Source organism: Neovison vison, chromosome 8, assembly GCF_020171115.1.
Source record: "Neovison vison isolate M4711 chromosome 8, ASM_NN_V1, whole genome shotgun sequence".
NCBI classification, from domain to species: domain Eukaryota; kingdom Metazoa; phylum Chordata; class Mammalia; order Carnivora; family Mustelidae; genus Neogale; species Neogale vison.
The window spans coordinates 104338600-104354937 of NC_058098.1; the positions used below are offsets into that span (position 1 = coordinate 104338600).

General features: G+C 53.5%; 3 protein-coding genes across 3 annotated transcripts; 1 reads left to right on the top strand and 2 right to left on the bottom strand.

Annotated features, from left to right (window-relative positions):
* The first annotated feature begins 1071 nt into the window (after window positions 1-1071).
* RNF181 (ring finger protein 181) lies at window positions 1072-2934 on the top strand. The gene is made up of 5 exons (XM_044261548.1): window positions 1072-1210; window positions 1845-1975; window positions 2155-2264; window positions 2447-2521; window positions 2799-2934. The coding sequence occupies exons 1-5, from the start codon at window positions 1125-1127 to the stop codon at window positions 2856-2858; spliced, it is 462 nt and encodes a 153-aa protein (XP_044117483.1). The 5' UTR covers window positions 1072-1124; the 3' UTR covers window positions 2859-2934.
* A 665-nt stretch (window positions 2935-3599) lies between these two features.
* Window positions 3600-7769, bottom strand: TMEM150A (transmembrane protein 150A). Its single transcript, XM_044261547.1, has 8 exons — window positions 7731-7769; window positions 7054-7234; window positions 6551-6598; window positions 6140-6226; window positions 5488-5555; window positions 5039-5166; window positions 4654-4831; window positions 3600-4373 (listed from the first exon to the last, which is right to left on the bottom strand). Exons 2-8 carry the CDS (start codon window positions 7116-7118, stop codon window positions 4132-4134), a joined length of 816 nt encoding a protein of 271 aa, XP_044117482.1. The 5' UTR covers window positions 7119-7234; window positions 7731-7769; the 3' UTR covers window positions 3600-4131.
* A 2151-nt stretch (window positions 7770-9920) lies between these two features.
* On the bottom strand, window positions 9921-15353 carry C8H2orf68 (chromosome 8 C2orf68 homolog). The gene is made up of 4 exons (XM_044261549.1): window positions 15186-15353; window positions 14992-15110; window positions 13936-14087; window positions 9921-13569 (listed from the first exon to the last, which is right to left on the bottom strand). The coding sequence occupies exons 1-4, from the start codon at window positions 15290-15292 to the stop codon at window positions 13447-13449; spliced, it is 501 nt and encodes a 166-aa protein (XP_044117484.1). The 5' UTR covers window positions 15293-15353; the 3' UTR covers window positions 9921-13446.
* Between the last annotated feature and the right edge of the window lie 985 nt (window positions 15354-16338).

A 16338-nucleotide genomic window follows, 5' to 3' on the forward strand; every position in this document is an offset into this window, starting at 1 on the left:
ATATTGTGTGTAAAACATCCATGGATGTAAAGGTTCTAGATGCCAAATAAATGGTAGCTATCACCCAAATCATTTACTGCAGTAGTTCTCAACCCTGCCTTACATTAGAATTACCAGTAGAACTTCTAAAAATACCAGCCACAGGCCTAGATCAGTGAGTACCAAAGCTAAGATTTAAATCCAATTCTGCAGGATGCCTGGGCACCACACATTAACCTACATAAGCCTACACAACTGCCTTATGGGGCCTACATCAGTTAAATCAGACTCTCTGAGGGTACGTATCTGATGCAGGGTTATTTCTCCCTGCTGCAACCTCTCGTTCTCTCTCCAGGATAGTCATGGGTGGTCAGGGATGCAAGCTTTTTGAATTCAAGCCACTAATTTACTTATTGAATTCAAGCCACTAATTTCACGGAAGCTAGAGGAAGAGGCTGGGCAATGGGCTGAAGGTCACACACAGTTCCCTGTGCGGGTAAGGCCCCAGATTCCCCAGCAGGGATCTTCCCTCTCTCGGTGGGAGGGTTTTGCCCCACTCTTTATTGTTCCTAACACAGAAGAGATAAGGACATTTTTGTTTTGTGGGTCAGAGGGGAATCAAGAGCGGACTCCTGAACCACCCAGAACGCAGCAGGTGCAGAAGTACTCGGCGGGCATCAGGCAGAGCAGCGAGAAAGGCTGTGATTCCGGGTTCTTAGTACCCCGAGCCCCTGAGCCAGCGCCTCGCTCTCTGGAGGGCCTCTAGCACCTGCACGTCCTAGGCCCTCTGAGCCGCAGAACGGACTGACGACTCCTAAAGCCCCGACACTTGGCTTTCTAGGACGCTGTGGACGAGAATCGCACGTCACTCCCAACTCACTTATCCTAGGTTCGGCGACCAAAACAGATGTTTTCTGACTAGCCTCGTCCCCTGCCATTGGCTTTAGCGTTTGGTCACCTGACTCATTTGAGCGAACGAGAGGCAGCAGAAATAATACTTCCGCTTTCGGCCCCTATCGAATCTCTGTGCCCGCCTTTCGGATGTTCTGATTGGTCTTCCTCTCTCAAGCCTTCAGCTTATTGGCCAGCGCCGCGGGGCCGCAGTCCATCAGGGTGCGAGGGCTGTGTCAGACACCCCGGCTGCCATGGCGTCCTATTTTGATGAACACGACTGCGAGCCGTTGGATTCCGAGCAGGAGGCCCGAACCAATATGCTGCTGGAGCTCGCAAGGTGGGTGCGCGGTTCTAGGAGTGGGGGCCCAGGTGGCAGGTTTCTGGGCTGGGACTGGCTGGAGAAGGTGGATTACATGGGGCAGAGAGTCTGGGGAGGACGGATGAATAATCTGGAGAGTTAGTCCGGGGATGAGATTCGACGAAGGTCGATTATTTGGGTCATCCGTGGTTGGGCCGGGCAAGGGGACTGTAGGAAAGACTAGACCTGGTGAACAGGGGCGACTCAGGAGCGGGAGGGCAGCCGGTTCTAGTAGGTACTGCAGAAGACGGGTCATGGGGCCAGGGGAGGGGCCTTGTGGGTGTGAGTAGGTGCGTTCGTTAGGAGCAGGCAGGGAAGTCAACGCTGCCACTTGGAATCTGGCTTTACCAGGTGATTTCTGCATGGCCCGAGTAACTTCTCTGAGCCTGTTGCCTCATGTGTAAAAATGGGACTAAGCAGCTTTCATGCTTGGGGTTGTACTATAGCAACTGGAAGCCATTTCTCACTGTGCTTTTTATCTACCGAGCAATTTGCGGGGTAGCTGTTATTAGTAGCTGTTCAAGGTATATTTATCTGTTAATGCTTAGTGGATTGTGGGGGCACAGAGAAAGTATGGTTTTCTTTGGTTCTGAACATGCATTGTTCTTCCCAGGTCACTTTTCAATAGGATGGACTTTGAAGACTTGGGGTTGGTAGTAGATTGGGATCACCACCTGCCTCCACCTGCTGCCAAGACCGTGGTTGAGAACCTTCCCAGGACAGTCATCAGGGGCTCTCAGGCTGGTAAGAACATTAATTCTTGCTAGTGTTTGGGGCAGGCTTTCCAGACCCACCCTCTCCCAAGCTAGACTGGTCTAGCCCTTCAGTTTTCCAGGTCAGGTTGGGGCAAGAATGTCCTTCAGGAGTGGGAGCCGGGAGGTAAGGCCTGTAGCAGCTCTCCTGATCAGCACTCCCTCCTAAAGAGGTCAAGTGCCCCGTGTGTCTTTTGGAATTTGAGGAGGAGGAGACTGCCATTGAGATGCCTTGCCATCACATCTTCCATTCCAACTGCATTCTACCATGGCTAAGCAAGGTACTGCTTCCTTTCTCTCACCCCTCACCCTGCCCTGAGCCCAGTTCTCAAGCCTCTTCCTGTTTATGGACTTTTAGGGGATCAGGGAAGGGACAGGGGTAGGGATGGGAACTGGGAGCGGGGGACAGGTGTTAGCTTATGAAGACCATACCTGGGCTGAAACACTGCCCTCCTTTTCTCAGACAAATTCCTGCCCCCTGTGCCGCCACGAGCTGCCCACTGATGATGACACTTATGAGGAGCACAGACGAGATAAGGTAGGGGTTGGTGGTAAGTGGAGAGGTTGGGTGGTAATGGGAACCCCTCAGGCCCTGTCCTTAATGTCTTCATTCCCTACCTTAGCAGGCCTGGGTAAGCCTCAGGGCCGCTGGCTCTGGTCGCCTTCCTGGTGACTTTGGCAAGGGACAAGAGCCTTGGCAATGTACCTGCTAGGGGCCTGAAAACAGTGATAGGCAGCCCCATGATAGTTGTTCCATCGTGCCGCCCACAGGCCTTCAGGTATGGCCCATGCCCAGTGTGCCCTCTTTCCTTCAGGCTCGCAAGCAGCAGCAAAAGCACCGACTTGAGAACCTTCATGGAGCCATGTACACATGAGCTGCCTGGGACTGACCACCCATCCTTCACATCTTCCTCTTGTACCTTGAATCCTCATTAAAGATTTCTTTACCCACCCTGCACTGCATTGCTCAGAGGCCTGGGTGGGGGCTCTGTACCCCTAAATGCTGTTGGAGAAGTTGGGCCTGAATCACAGAAAGCTCTAGGCCATGTGTCCCTTCCTGCCAGCCCACTGGCCTGAGAGCAGTGGAGCCTGGGTTAAGAACCTGGTCACTGGACCAGCCAATGCTTGGGCCTATGAGCTCATTGTTGGAAAGAAATCATGTCAGGGTCTGGCATCCACTGGCTACTTACAGATGGTAAAGAAAAATTAGCTTACCTCTCTTTCCCCTGCAATTTTTAGTCAACCTTGGAATCCCACAGGCTTTCTTTAGCTTCATTGTGAAAATTGCTCCTACCATTTTAAAGTTGCTCTATGGGTGACCCACATCCTCCCCCACCCCCCATATCCCTTACTAAGGAAGCAAACTTCAAACCACACTTTGAGTGGGGGAAGGATCACGTCAGTTCTTCACTGTTTAAAGATCTGGAAAGGGTTTCAAGCCCTTGAAGGGTATTTGGATGGCACTAGGCATCCTTTGTTCTTGGCAGCCCAGCTCTCAAAAGAGCAGTGGGCACCCAGGACTCTCCCTGAGGACAGGGGTTTCCTCCTATCCTTTGCCTAGGGAAAGCTGTCCTAGCTTAGGCCCTTGCTTGATTCTATTGAACAGACTACAAACATGCAAATTAGAATTCTTTTAATAGATAAAAAAAAAAGTACTAAAATACCCATGTGGTTCTGCTGTATTATTTGCCCAAAAGAAAGTAAAGGGCAGAGTGAAGAATCCCAGTGCAGCTCAGTGGGCCCAAAAGAGGGCCTTCCCACAGACTAAGTAGTACTCCCCCCCTCCACTCCCTGACTTATATCCCTCTTGCTGTTACCAGCCCCCAATTCCTGCAGCAGGAAACCCCAGTGGTGTGGCCTCAGCACTGGGGAGTAGAAGGCACCTGAAGGGCTGGCTGGGTGAGTGAGGATATGTGACCTTTCATAAAAACAACACTGCAGAGTCAGGGAGTAGCTTGTGTGCAGCCCACGCAGCTGCCTGGCCCGCTCCGCGGTGGCACAGGTGGGTGTGGGATGGCGGTTCCTTCAGCAGCAAGGAACCCTATATCCCAGCAGAATACTTTTTCAACATCATTTTTGGTACAAAATAAATGCAAAGTTCATGAGGTGGGGAGCTGCTGAGGCTGGGCCAGCCACCCTCCCCAGACCTTAGATCATGGCGATGCTTTCAGGAGCACAGTTGAGGCGAGTGGAGGTGCTGCTGCTCCCAGAGGACTTGCAGGCCCGGCCAGGGGCAGGCTGTAGGGCCGCCACCAGCGTCTCTGAGGACACTGCCCCGAACTCATAGCTGAAGGTGCCGTAGAAAATCAGGATGTCAATCACAAATACCCACTCGCACAGGGCTGCCCCATGTTGCAGCTGAGAGCTCTCATGCATAAAGAAGACACCGCCTGAAATGGGGCTAAGGAAGTGTGCGGTAGGACACGTGGGAGCTGGTGACATTCCTAATCTTCCCAGCGAGCTAAGCTGGGGCAAAAAGCCACCTCTCATGACCTGGGAGGGGAAGAAAGAAACCGCACTGGGCAGTATTTTCTGGCTATATGTATGCCAACCTCTTCCCCCACCCCTCACCCCTCCCTCCACCCCCACCCCCTGGGGCTTGTGTGTGTGTGTGTGTGGGGGGGGGAGGCTGGGTTAGAGGAGGAGTTCCCGGCTGTCCTGGAAGGATACTGAGGATTAGGGTGACAAAGGCGATGGCTGCCAGCACAATCCGCAGGTAGGCCATAGCCAGGTCCTGGGGGGCAGTGGCCCCATGGTAGGAGAGGGCACAGTGCAGGCAGACGAAGAGCAGCCCGGCGGGGAAGGCCACACCAGTTCCGATGTAGTGCAGAGACTTTGCATGATCCACCTGGACCCAGAAAGAGGGGCTGGTCTGTGAAGCAGCCCCACCTCCAGCACCCCTCTGACCCCCCTTCCGCCCTCCAGCCCCTCTCTCCCCACCCTCAGCTTCGAAGGGCTAGCTCTGCCACGGGTGTCAGTCTTCAGGGGACTGAGGGCAGCTGCAGACAGCCAGGCCCGGCTAGTGAAAGTTCAAGAGGCAGGCAGGTGGGCACACCTGGAAGTTGCCAACCACCACGAGGCCCGCAGCATTGGTGCAGCCAGTGATGAGTGTCGTGGTGTTGACCCAGGAATGACGACTCTGCTCCAGGAGCTGCCCATACAGCAGCAGACAGATCAGGACCACTGGGGGAAGAGAGCACAGGTGGGGCCAGCATTGGTGCCCTCCTCCCACCAACCACCCCCACCCCCGCCCCCCAGACACTCTTGAGGGCTGAAAGGGAATAAAGGGCAGGTAGTGAACTGGGTTTTCTCAGGTTTTGGCCAGCAGGGTGGCTGTGTGGGAGCCTTTGGCCCTTGTTAAAGGAAAGGGAGACAAATGGTCTCTCTTGTTTTAGCCCTTGGTGGGGTGGGCTACACTAAACAAGAGTTTCATGGGCCTTTCCGGGGTGGGGGTGGGAAAGTGGGTTGGACTGGGCTGGCTTGGGGGCTGAGGGCACAACTCACCCATGAAAGCACCCATGTTGCCAATGAGGCTGAAGAGGCAGCTCTCTGGGGGATATGTGCCACACTTGCTGGGGGTGGGGGGCAAGGACAGAGTGAGAGAGGGGCAGGAGCACTAGCACCCCTATTCTGGCCCATCTGTCTCTTGCTTTATCTGTGCCTGTTCCTTAGCAGGCAAGCCACTGATTTATGAGATGGGCCGGTTGTGTATCACGCACAGCTGCCCCCAGGCTAGGCCCTCCCCCCAAGCAGAGCTCATTTGTGCAATGGGTGAGAGAATGCCTGAGACTCCTCGGACTCCCTGAGATTATCAAAGCCTGCAGCCAGTCTGGCTTCCCTTGAGCCAGAACTGCGGCTGCGTAATTGGAGGGCTTGAGCTTCAGTCCAGGTGCCTCCACTTCCCAGCTGTGTGACCAGGATGGGGACATGCCTCAGTCTGTTCTCTTGCCTACAAGACGGAGGAACGGCAGCTGCCCCGATGCGGGCAGGACTGAATGGCACTGCGCACGAAGTGCGTTCCGCATCACACCTGGCACACAGTGACCGCACGGAGGGCTGTTACAAGTAATCTCAATCCTCTCCTTATTGCTGAGACTGCGGTACAGGTCTTGCCCAAGGGCCTGGGTCCCCCTGACCTGCCGGTTTCCGGCTCTACCTGATGAGCGGGATGTCGTCCAAGGTGCAGCAGGTCTTGGGGCCCCCGTGTTCGGCGGGGTCAGGAGAGCAGGACTCGTTGTAGGACCTGGCAGGCAGGACAGAGAGTAGCCTGGGGTTCCTGGCCCGCAGCCTTGGGCCCTCTTGGGGACCGCCCTCCCAGACTTCTGCTGGCAGGGACAGAAGAGCCCACCCCCCAGAACTGGCCTGAGGCAGAAGCCAAAGGGGTGAAGGGACAGTGGGAAACAGGGAGACAAGCGTGGAGCCATGCCTGGGGAGCGGCAGGCGTTGCCAGTGTCAGTTAAGAGCAGTGAGGCCCAGGGTCTCCGTCTGACTTGTAGCTGCCCTGACCCGAGAGGGAACAGAGATGAAGGGAGCTTTAGAGGGAGGCTGTCTGCAGAGTGCGCCATACCAGTTCTCCACAGGGCACGCGTGGCGGTTCATCACGGCCATGGCATACCTGCAGGAGCAGAGCTGTCACCTCACACCCATGGCCCTCCCAGCCCAGCTTTCCGCCACAGGCTTTCTTCTCCCCATTCTGGCCCCATTCAGCCTTTGTCCTGGCTGGGGACTCAAGTTGAGGCGGCCCTGAAGCTTGATACCACTCGAGAACCCACGGCATGGCCCAAACTCAAGGACCTCGAAGTGGCCCTGGCTAGAAGGTCTGTCAGGGTCACACTACTGGACAGCAGTGGTGCCAGCTTGTCCAGAGGGGCTGTGTGCCCAGGCACCAGGCCAGGCTCTGGAGACAGCTAGAGTGATCCTGGAGACCACCCGGAGCACACAGCAGGAGAAGGTACTCTGTGTGTGCCAGCGGAGCTCCTGTTGAGTCCTGGCTCGACCCCAGCCCCCCTCGGCCTCGGCCCATTTTGTCCCTTAGTTGTTCTCTCCCTTCCCCTCCCCCTCTTTACTCACACAGTCCATAGGCCCGTGATGGAGAATGCTGACAAGCTGACAGGAAGGAGGATCCAGGCGGTCATGAGGGAGGGGAGCCAGGGTGGTGGTGGTGTGGGGGGAAGGACAAGAGGTAGGTGGGAAAGAGGGGGCCGGCCCAGCTGCCTTAAGATACTTCACCAAAACCATCAGCGGCCCAGGCCTGGTGGAGAGAGAGAGGTCAAAGTCCAGGGTCCAGTGTCTGGCTGCGGCCAGTGTGGGGAGAAGGTGGCCAGCACCGGATTCACAGCGTCCACATTTGGGTCTGAGCCCGCGCCAGAACGTGGACACCTTGTGGCCTCCGCCGTGGGTGTCCACGTTCCACCCGCATGCCATCGGTGCGCCCAGACTCTCATGCCCGGCCGTAACGTCTGGGGAGGGTGTCCCGTTTCCAAGCCGGAGGAACCGGGCCGGGGGAGGGGCTGCAGTCAGGGCAGTCCCGGCGGACCGCGCCAGGGAGAGCCTGCGGGCGGGTGCGGGCCCCGGCGGAGCGGCGGCCGCGCGCAGGCAACCACCTGACTGCCGGCGGCCGGGGGGAGAGGCGGGTTAGCGCAGGAACCCCAGCCCGGCGGGGCGCATGGGGCCCCCCGAGAGCTGGGGACGGGAGCCTCCCCAGCGGACCCCCAAGGGCCGGGTACACGAAGGGGCCCAGTACGCACCTCCCCGGAGCACCCCGCAGTCGCCGCCGTCGTCGCCGCCGCCGCCGCGCCCTGCTCGGCCCCTCGTGGCGCCGTCTCTGGCTGCAGCCCTCGGAGCGGCCCTGGAAGGTTTAAAGGGCCGAGCGCCCCGCCCCTAGCGCCCCAGCCGCGCCGCGCCGCCCGCCGGGACGTGGAGTCCGCGCTGCCCCGGCCCCCGCGCCCGCGCTCGGCAGGAGACTACAACTCCCGAGCCCCCGCGCCCGAGGGCGGTGGAAACGTGGGCGGCGCCCGGACCTCGGGGGTCCTGGGCGCTGTGGGGTGGGACTCGGGCGGAGGCTCCGACTCCGAGGTGCCCAGAGTCCCCCTACCTTGTTTCTGAGGTGGGAGCTTCGGGGGAGCGGGAAGCTCTGGGGCTGCGCCGCTGTGATTGGCATCGCGCATAAGCCTGGAGGAATCCTCCCTTCTCCGCTGGGCACATTTTTGCAGCCCGGACTGGCCGACAGTGGGACTTGGGGGAACCTCGCTCAACGCGGCTCCCCGTGTCTGCCTGTTCTAGGCGAGGCGGGTCCGCGAAGAAAGAGAGGACAAAGCCTTGGCTGTTAAATTCAAGCGCCCTGGATTTGGCTTATGTTTCCCTAGGCTCGGCAATTCATCAGATACTTATTTTCAAGTGTCCAAGGACACAGAATACTGTCCAGAAGTCAGTGTCCAAAACATGTTTCCTGGCTGATGAACACTTACTTCAAAGCCACAGAGACCAATGGATACCCATGGTCACACATGGCCAGGTATTGGTAAGCAAGAGAGGAGAGGCAGATTGGAGACCCTAAGCAATTTGAGAAGAGGAAACACAATAGTGTGGGAATAAATTACCACCGACTTCACCACGGGTACCTCCTTGGGCATTGATGAAAGGGGTGGGAATAGTTTTCACATACTAAAAGTGTGTCTGGCACTATAAGAAGCCCAGCAGGTGCTGGCACCCGTCAGACAACACCTGGGCTGACAGATGGTTATCTGAAGGGAACATGGACACAGACAGCTAGGAGCAGGGGAAGCTTTGGTCTGGCAGCATTGGAGAGTCAGAGGTAATGTGCAGAAAAAGGGGGCCATATATTGTGAAGAAAAAATGGAGCAGATAAACTGCACAAGGGCTTGAAGGAGCAACCTTTTTTGGACCCAATGGAAAGTAAAAATGGAAACCAAAAATCTGTTGGAGAGCACTTTCCTCAGTCACTTCAGGACAAATAGATAAAGCAGGGCCAAGAAATATGGTTGAGCAGGGGCTCCTGGGGGCCTCAGTTGGTTAAATAAGTGTCTGCCTTCAGCCCAGGTAATGATCCCAGGGTCCTGGGATTGAGCCCTGTGTAAGGCTCCTTGTTCAGTGGGGCGCCTGCTTCTCTCTCTCCTTGACCACCCCCCCCAACTTGTGCCCTCAATTTCTGTCAAATAAAATCTTTAAAAAAACAACAACAACAAAAAACGATGGTTGTGCAGAGTGATCACTGTACAATACCTGGCTGAAGCATCAGTGGGGTATAAGATCCAGTCCACTTTTTGCCAGCCATGCTCTGTGTCCCAGGACACAGAGGTGTCGCTTTCCAATTCACAGAGAAGCACCATCTTTCTGCCCAGGTGTTCCCATTTGGAGCAGGCACCTTTTCCTCACCTGCCCAATGGTGCTGTGAACCCTCAGCATTTCCTCTCTCATTGGAAGCTTTTTAAGTCTTAGTCAGCACTTAGTATATCCTGCTGAACTAGGTTTGGGTTCCTGTCCCAGTGTTATCATGAGGAAGACCTGAGAAGCTACTTAGGTCCGAAACCAGCTATTCTAACATAAAGTGAGGGTAAGATGGGCACTCTAGAGTTAAGAGGCAAATTTGGCTTAGTAGAATAATCTCAGCAGTCCCTAAAGTAGAATTACCCCAGGATAAAACTCCCTAATAGGGAAGGACTCTTCATGGTACTTGGTAGGGTGGAGTCACTTATCAGATGAGTAGGAGCAGACATCTTTAATAGTCCCTTCCAGCTCTAATGCTATGTGGGTCTAGTTGTTATGCTCCAACCAGGACGGTTCTTAAAATAGTCAAGGCAAAGCAAGAGATGAGATTTCAAGTGCTGATTCTGTGGTGCTGAATGACTTTAGGGCAGGCATTTAATCTTCACTTTTCTTATGTACACAAGTGATTTCAAAACCCTTGGCAAAAACAGTGCTGTAAAAATAGTTTATTGCTTAAAAAGAATACTGTTTTCAAAAAGTACCCCCTTCCAATATTTTCAAATAATTTGCACAGTTCATTCATTCACACAGCAGAAACATTGGAAATGAAAAAACAGTAAGAATATATGGCTTGTTATACATTTAACACAACTTAACCAGTGCAACCAACCTCTCATCCTGGAGGCTCTGGGAAGGCAAAGGAGCCATATACTCAAGGTTGTAACTACTGGAGATATCTGGGGTGGGTGCCTACGGCTTCTTGACCATCTGAGTCCTCAGGGATAGAATAGGAAATTCAATGAGGGAGCTGAAAATTTTCCAAGTAATTGTTAACATTCCATGCTGATACTCCCCAAAGGCTTGAAGGTAGGAAAAAAATCTGTCCTCATCCCTCTTTCTATATGCAAAGGTCTCATTTACGCTTGTGAACCAGCTGGGGATCCACTATCCTACTATCCAAGCATCCTGGCAAATGCACAGCAGGCTGGAGACTCACCACCACAGAGGGTTTTCTTCCAGCCCCATGGGCTAATCTCTAGTTGGCAACACCCCTCAGAGTGGATGGTGGAGGTGAAGTGCCCCTTTCAGAGCCTCATCCACAGGGCAAAGCATTTGTTACTGCCCACATTGGCCCTACTGGCTGGCCATGCACCACAGACTCCTACCCTCAGTAGAAAAAGCTTTACATTCTTCCTTCTCCTTGCATTACATTCTTCAAAGATTTCTAGGCTTGTGAACTGCTAGAGTTCAAGCTTCAGTGTTTACATAGCCCAAAGCCACTAAAAACCCCAGATTCCTTCTATTTATAGTATCATCCATGGAGGACCAGGCAACTGAAAGTCTAAAAATCCAAGGCATTCTCTCAGTAAGCGAAGAACATTCATGGGAATGAGATAGGTCTACGACACTATGAGAATTTTTTTTTTCTTTTTTTTTGACCACCAAGAATAGATGTAGTCAACTGAGTGTTGGTTCTGAAGCAGCCTGCCTGAAGGCTCCACGGTACCCAACAGCATGGGGCAGTCCTCTGTGACATGTCCAGAGCCTGTGGGTAATGCTCTGTAACATGCTCCTTGATGGCAAAGCATGGAGTTTTGAAAACAGCTGGAAGATGTCTGGAGGCAAGTCTGGTGAATAAACCGGACAGTACCAGTACCATCGTGGACCCCAGAGGAGTGGTGGCCATGAGCAGTGAGCCTGAGCTCTTAGGCTGTCAGCTGGCCAAGGGCCACCGCCAGAGAAGCATTTCAGGCACATCTGGAGTAGTGGCGGCAAAACCACCAACAGGCCTCCCCAGAAGGACAACCTCTCATTTAAGTACGAGGCCTAGTGCTTTCTATAGTCCTACTGCTTAAATGAGCTAAGAATGAGGATGCTTTCCTGGGTGGAAAATATTTTATATGTGCTTGGTAAGCAAAATGCCTCAAGAAAAAAAGTTCACCAATAAGAAGTTTCTATCAGTCTCTTACCTGAGAGTGTGAGGGTTATGACAGACAGAAAAGGCTGTATTAGGTACACATTTTCCTTCTCACAAAAAGGAATGGAGGCTAAGATTTCAGGTGCCATGCCCCCAACCTCCTCTTCTGGTCTTGTTTCTAATCCTGTAGTAAGTCCACGAAACAGGCCATCCAGTTGTGAGAAGACAGACCCAAAAAAGTATTTCCAGACTAGGAAGCCTAAGAGTTCCAGTGAGATCCTATGTCCAAGTCAGAAGAGCGGTTGAAGAGCTGGAAAACTAAAATCCCCAGTCCTCTGAGCTGCTGGAAGATTGGGGAGAGAGTATGGCACAGCCTCCTTGACCTGGAGACTCTGGAGGGTAGTTAACATTGTAAGTCAAAAGGCACTTCTAGCCTGGCTGAGTAAGTGGAGGGCACACTTTCTCTTCTGAAAGTAGAAATGAGCCCGGGACTGGCAAATTTAAGGCATTTAACCTTGGGCCAGCTCTGTGGGTCAGGAACACTCTGGTCCCTGGCTCCCTTCACCATCAGGCCCATCTCACTTATCTACCTCACTCACTTTCCCAGAATTCCTGGCACTGCAAGCTGTGGCTTAATGGATTCTAATGATGTAGTTGAAGTAGCTGCCTTGCCCCATTTCTGAGGTGGTAGATTTTCAGGGGTGTAGGCACAAACCAACAGTGCCCTCAGGTGTCCTTTAAGAGAAAAGTCGCTGAGATGGAACAGTCAGACTGATCTTGAGACCCTGATGTAGAAAAACCCCTGGGGCAGAGGGACTTTGGTTTCAAGAAGTCTTAGTGTTCATGGGCTCATTTAAACCCCAAAGTCACTGAGATTAGGTCAATTGTTGGAAATCTGCAGGGGGTTGAAACTGCGTTGCATAGGATGTCTTGTGGATGTCTCAGACCTTAGCTGGCCCTGCATCAGGGAAACAGGTCACTGAGTTGAAGACAGTGATATTCCTAGGATCTATATACTCTTGGGAGATAGGAAAGGAGAAAGAATGGGGCAGGGGCAGGGCAGATGAGAGAGGCTCATTTCACAGCCCATTATATGGGCCTTTTTCTTTCTTTTTTTTTTTCCCCCAAATAGGGCTCCAAATAGGCAATTATTGCTCACGTTGAATTTCCCTTTGTATGTACATTTGAGACTGTTAAATCACATTTGGAGAGTCAGTTTCAAGCTTGTTTTGATAATTCCCCTTTAACCTGAGCAAAGGATGGTCTGTTCAGAGCTAGGAATGAGGTTGAAAACTGGAATCCTGTAGCCCTAACCAAGGGAGGTTTTGCTGCAAGAAATCCTTACAGTTGAGTTCTGGTATCATCTTCCTAGGTCTCTTTATCTAGACAGTGCAAAGCAGAGCAATGTGAGAGAAACTTGCAAAAGCCATGGAAGGACAGGGAGACATGCTTGCAAGACAGTCTCAAAAATGAAAATCTCCCATGTTACTGGTATCAGAATTACTGGGAGAGCTTGTCAGAAAGGTAAACCCCCCAGAACTCCCCACCTCCAAAGTCCTGAGCAGTTGGGAGGTCCACAGTCACCTTGGGAGGTGGGATGGAACTGACGGGTTCTGAGACAAAGATGAGAGAATGGAAAGAACAAAGAAACAGCTGAAAAAAAGGTCTAGGAAAACATGGATGGAAGTGAGCAGAAGCAAGGAAAAAAGGAACTGTAAAACTACAAACACGGTTCATTAAGTTGGATGGAACAGCAGCAGGTAGGTGTCCCACGGCATATGACCTCAGTAAGAAAGCAGCATGCTGGCACAAGGTTTCAAAAACCTCAGCTCTCCCTGGAATCTCTGCTTCTAGAACACCAAGTTAGCCAAACAAAATTCTCAAATTCCAGAATACTAAGCTGGTCAAATGGGCCAACATACAAGAAAGAATGGCCTGCAAAGCAGGTTTGTCCCTGTAACACGCAGTTCCTATGGATGTTGAGCTTGGTGTGTAGGGGTGTGTGTGTGTGTGTGTGTGTGAAGATCAGCTCAGACTGGTCCTGACACCCCCAATCCCTGGGCAGTGCATCCAGCCTGGTGAGAATGCCTTCAGCCTGGTCAGTGTCGGCTCTGGCGCTTTGTGATCTCCTCCTGGACGCGCAACTTGAGGGCCTCTCGCATTGGTGGATCCAGAGGCGTGTGTGCGGACACCTCCTCAATCACCCTTCCTGGATCATCGTCCTATGTGGAGGAAGAGTCAAGAAGCTCAGGGCTGGGCATCTTCTGGAAAGGGGACCTGCCCTGTCCCTAGACAACACTCTCACAGAACTCCCTTTGATTCACGGCTTCTTGCCAGTGCCTGCCATTTCCCAGGTGTCCCCCGTGATAGTGATTTTCAGCTGGGGGCCACATGCCCTCCCAGGGGCCTGCTGGGGATCACTGTGTGACAGGGGTGAGTTGTGCTCAAAACCATTGCCCAGCAGTCTACGCTCCTATGTGGAGCCGACACTTCCCAATGGCCCTGAGGGAAACAGTGGCTCAGGCTCTGGCAGTGATTTCTAGCACGGCCCAGGACCTTCAGGCTGCAGCTATTTCCACGAGGCATACCTGATACACGATAACTGAGGTGACCTCTCCGCTGTCTGCCTCATATTCTAAACAGAAGAGCTGATGGCCAGAAGGTTCTGGCTCGGAGCTGCCACTACTGCTGCTTTCACTGGACTCCCCACAGTCTGGGTTGCTTAGGTGGGTCGAGCCATCTGGAAGGATGAATCACAGTGAGAGGGAAGAGGGGAAGGCTGCTGGAGCCCCTGCCCACACGGAGGACACACGAAAACATACCATAAAGAAAGTCCCGATCTTCTCACGGGCTCTGTGCGTGTGTGTTATGTGTTAAGTGCGCACCCAATCAATAGTTTCATTTACCTTTGTTCCCTGCTCTGGGGCAGCACAATCCTATCATGTGATAGATACACCTACATCTTCATCTAGTGAATAAGCTTGCAAGGTAGTGGAGAGGTGGCCAGAGTCCTACCTGGGTTCAAATCCAGGCTCTGTCACTTATTAGCTATGAGAGACCTTGGGCAAGTTAGCCTCTCTGCTCCTGTTTTCTATGAAACAAGTGACAGGAGTTTCCGTCTTATGGGATCCAAAGAAAATTAAATGAATTAACATACCCAAGATCTAAAAATACTTTTAAGTAACACCAAACAAGTTTAGTGCCAGCCTAGCTATTGTGATCTCTAGGTCCCTGGAAAGCTGGAGAAAAGGCCATTTTAAATACTGAGTTTGAGTTTCATTCTACACCTATGTCCTGGTCAGCTATAGCTGTGCCAAGCTAGCTCTGCCCTGCGTCAGCTAGTGAGAACCCTAAAGCACAGGATGGTGGGCAAACCAGTAGACAAACCACTACTTGCCGGCTCCCAGGTATTTCCTATTAATAGTGATGCTTAACTGGGGGCCACGAGCCTTCTCTGTTCTCAGAGAGAATCAGTGAGCGAATGAGGAGCGTCGAGGTAGGGGTTCCGGGAAGGAACGACATGAACTGAGCCTTGGGGGTTAATAAGTGGCTTTTTCCACGTAGAGAAAGGAGCGCGTAGCGAGAGAGCTGGGGGCTGAAAGAGCGCGAGGGATGGAGGAGGCAGGCGGGGTGGGCGGCCTCACCTCGGTGTCGCGGCAGGTACACCTGCAGGTCGGGCTTGCGGGGCCGCGTCGGCGCGGGCGTGTGCCGCCTCCTCGCCTTCTCCTTGGCCGCCTGCTTCACCTTCTTGTCATAGTCGTCCCTGCGGGGAGCCGAGCGGGAGTCAGGGACCGCCGGGCCAAGCTAGGCTGGGGGCGGCGGCGGGGAGGGGCGGTACCGGGCGAGCTGGTTCCGTCGGATGTGGTGCACAAAGCCGTGGCTCATGTCCAGCCGCCCGCCAGGCTTGCAGCAGAGCCCCGGCCCGGGATCTGGCGCCGCTTCCATCTGGAGCCTTGCGCTGGGAGCCTCCGCCAACTGAGCGGCCCCAACTGCCGCCTTCCCGCCGGGCGAGTACCGCACCGCCCCTCGTCCGACTTCCGGCCCCGCGCCCTGACGTCCCGCCCCGAAAGAGCCTGCCGGGCCGAGCGTCGCGGCGCCCGGAGTTCCCGACGCCTGTGCTGTGATGGGGCATGCGCGGCTTTCACTGCCCGTCGGGGCTTTTCTTTGTCACGTTAGCACTAGGAAACAGGACTTAGGCTTACTGCTGATACATCAGAAAATTCAGAAAAACACAAAGCACCCATTACACCACTCAGTGGTCGGTGTGGAGTCTTCCTTTCCTTTCTGCGGTGAGAAAATGCTGTAGAACTCCCATCCCCGGTTGTGTGACCTCCGCTGACCATTGAAGCCCGCGGAGCCTCAGTGTCCTCATCGGTAAACGAGGCCGAGGCCACTGAGCGCATTTACCTCAAAAGAGGTTGTGAGGAGGCGAGTGCTAGGACAGGGCACACAGAGGCACCCTGGCCGCACAGCCCTGCGAAGGCTGCTGGCGACTGGGGCGCCCCTTCTAGCCGGTCCAGAGCCCGAACCCACACGATCCACATCTCAACTGTCCCCTCGGGAGGTCCCAGCGCTTTTCAGAATCTGAGTGTTTGGTTTGGGAGTCCTCTTTTAAAAAATGACAAAATTAGAAATTTGTAGTTAGTACAGCGACATACTGGTATATCCACACGATGGAATACCGCTGAGCAATAAAAAGGAACATGTTGATAGACGCAAGCGCGTGGATGAATCTCAAAATAAATTCTCCTAGCCAAAGGCACCAGGCAAAAAAGAGGACACGCCGTGGGCTTCCATTTAAATAAAACGGATTTTTTTTTTAAAGATTTTATTTATTTATTTGATAGAGAGAGAAATCACAAGTAGGCAGAGAGGCAGGCAGAGAGAGGAGGGAAGCAGGTTCCCCGCTGAGCAGAGAGCCCGATGCGGGGCTTGATGCGGGGTTCGATCCCAGGACCCTGGGATCATGACCTGAGCCAAAGGCAGAAGCT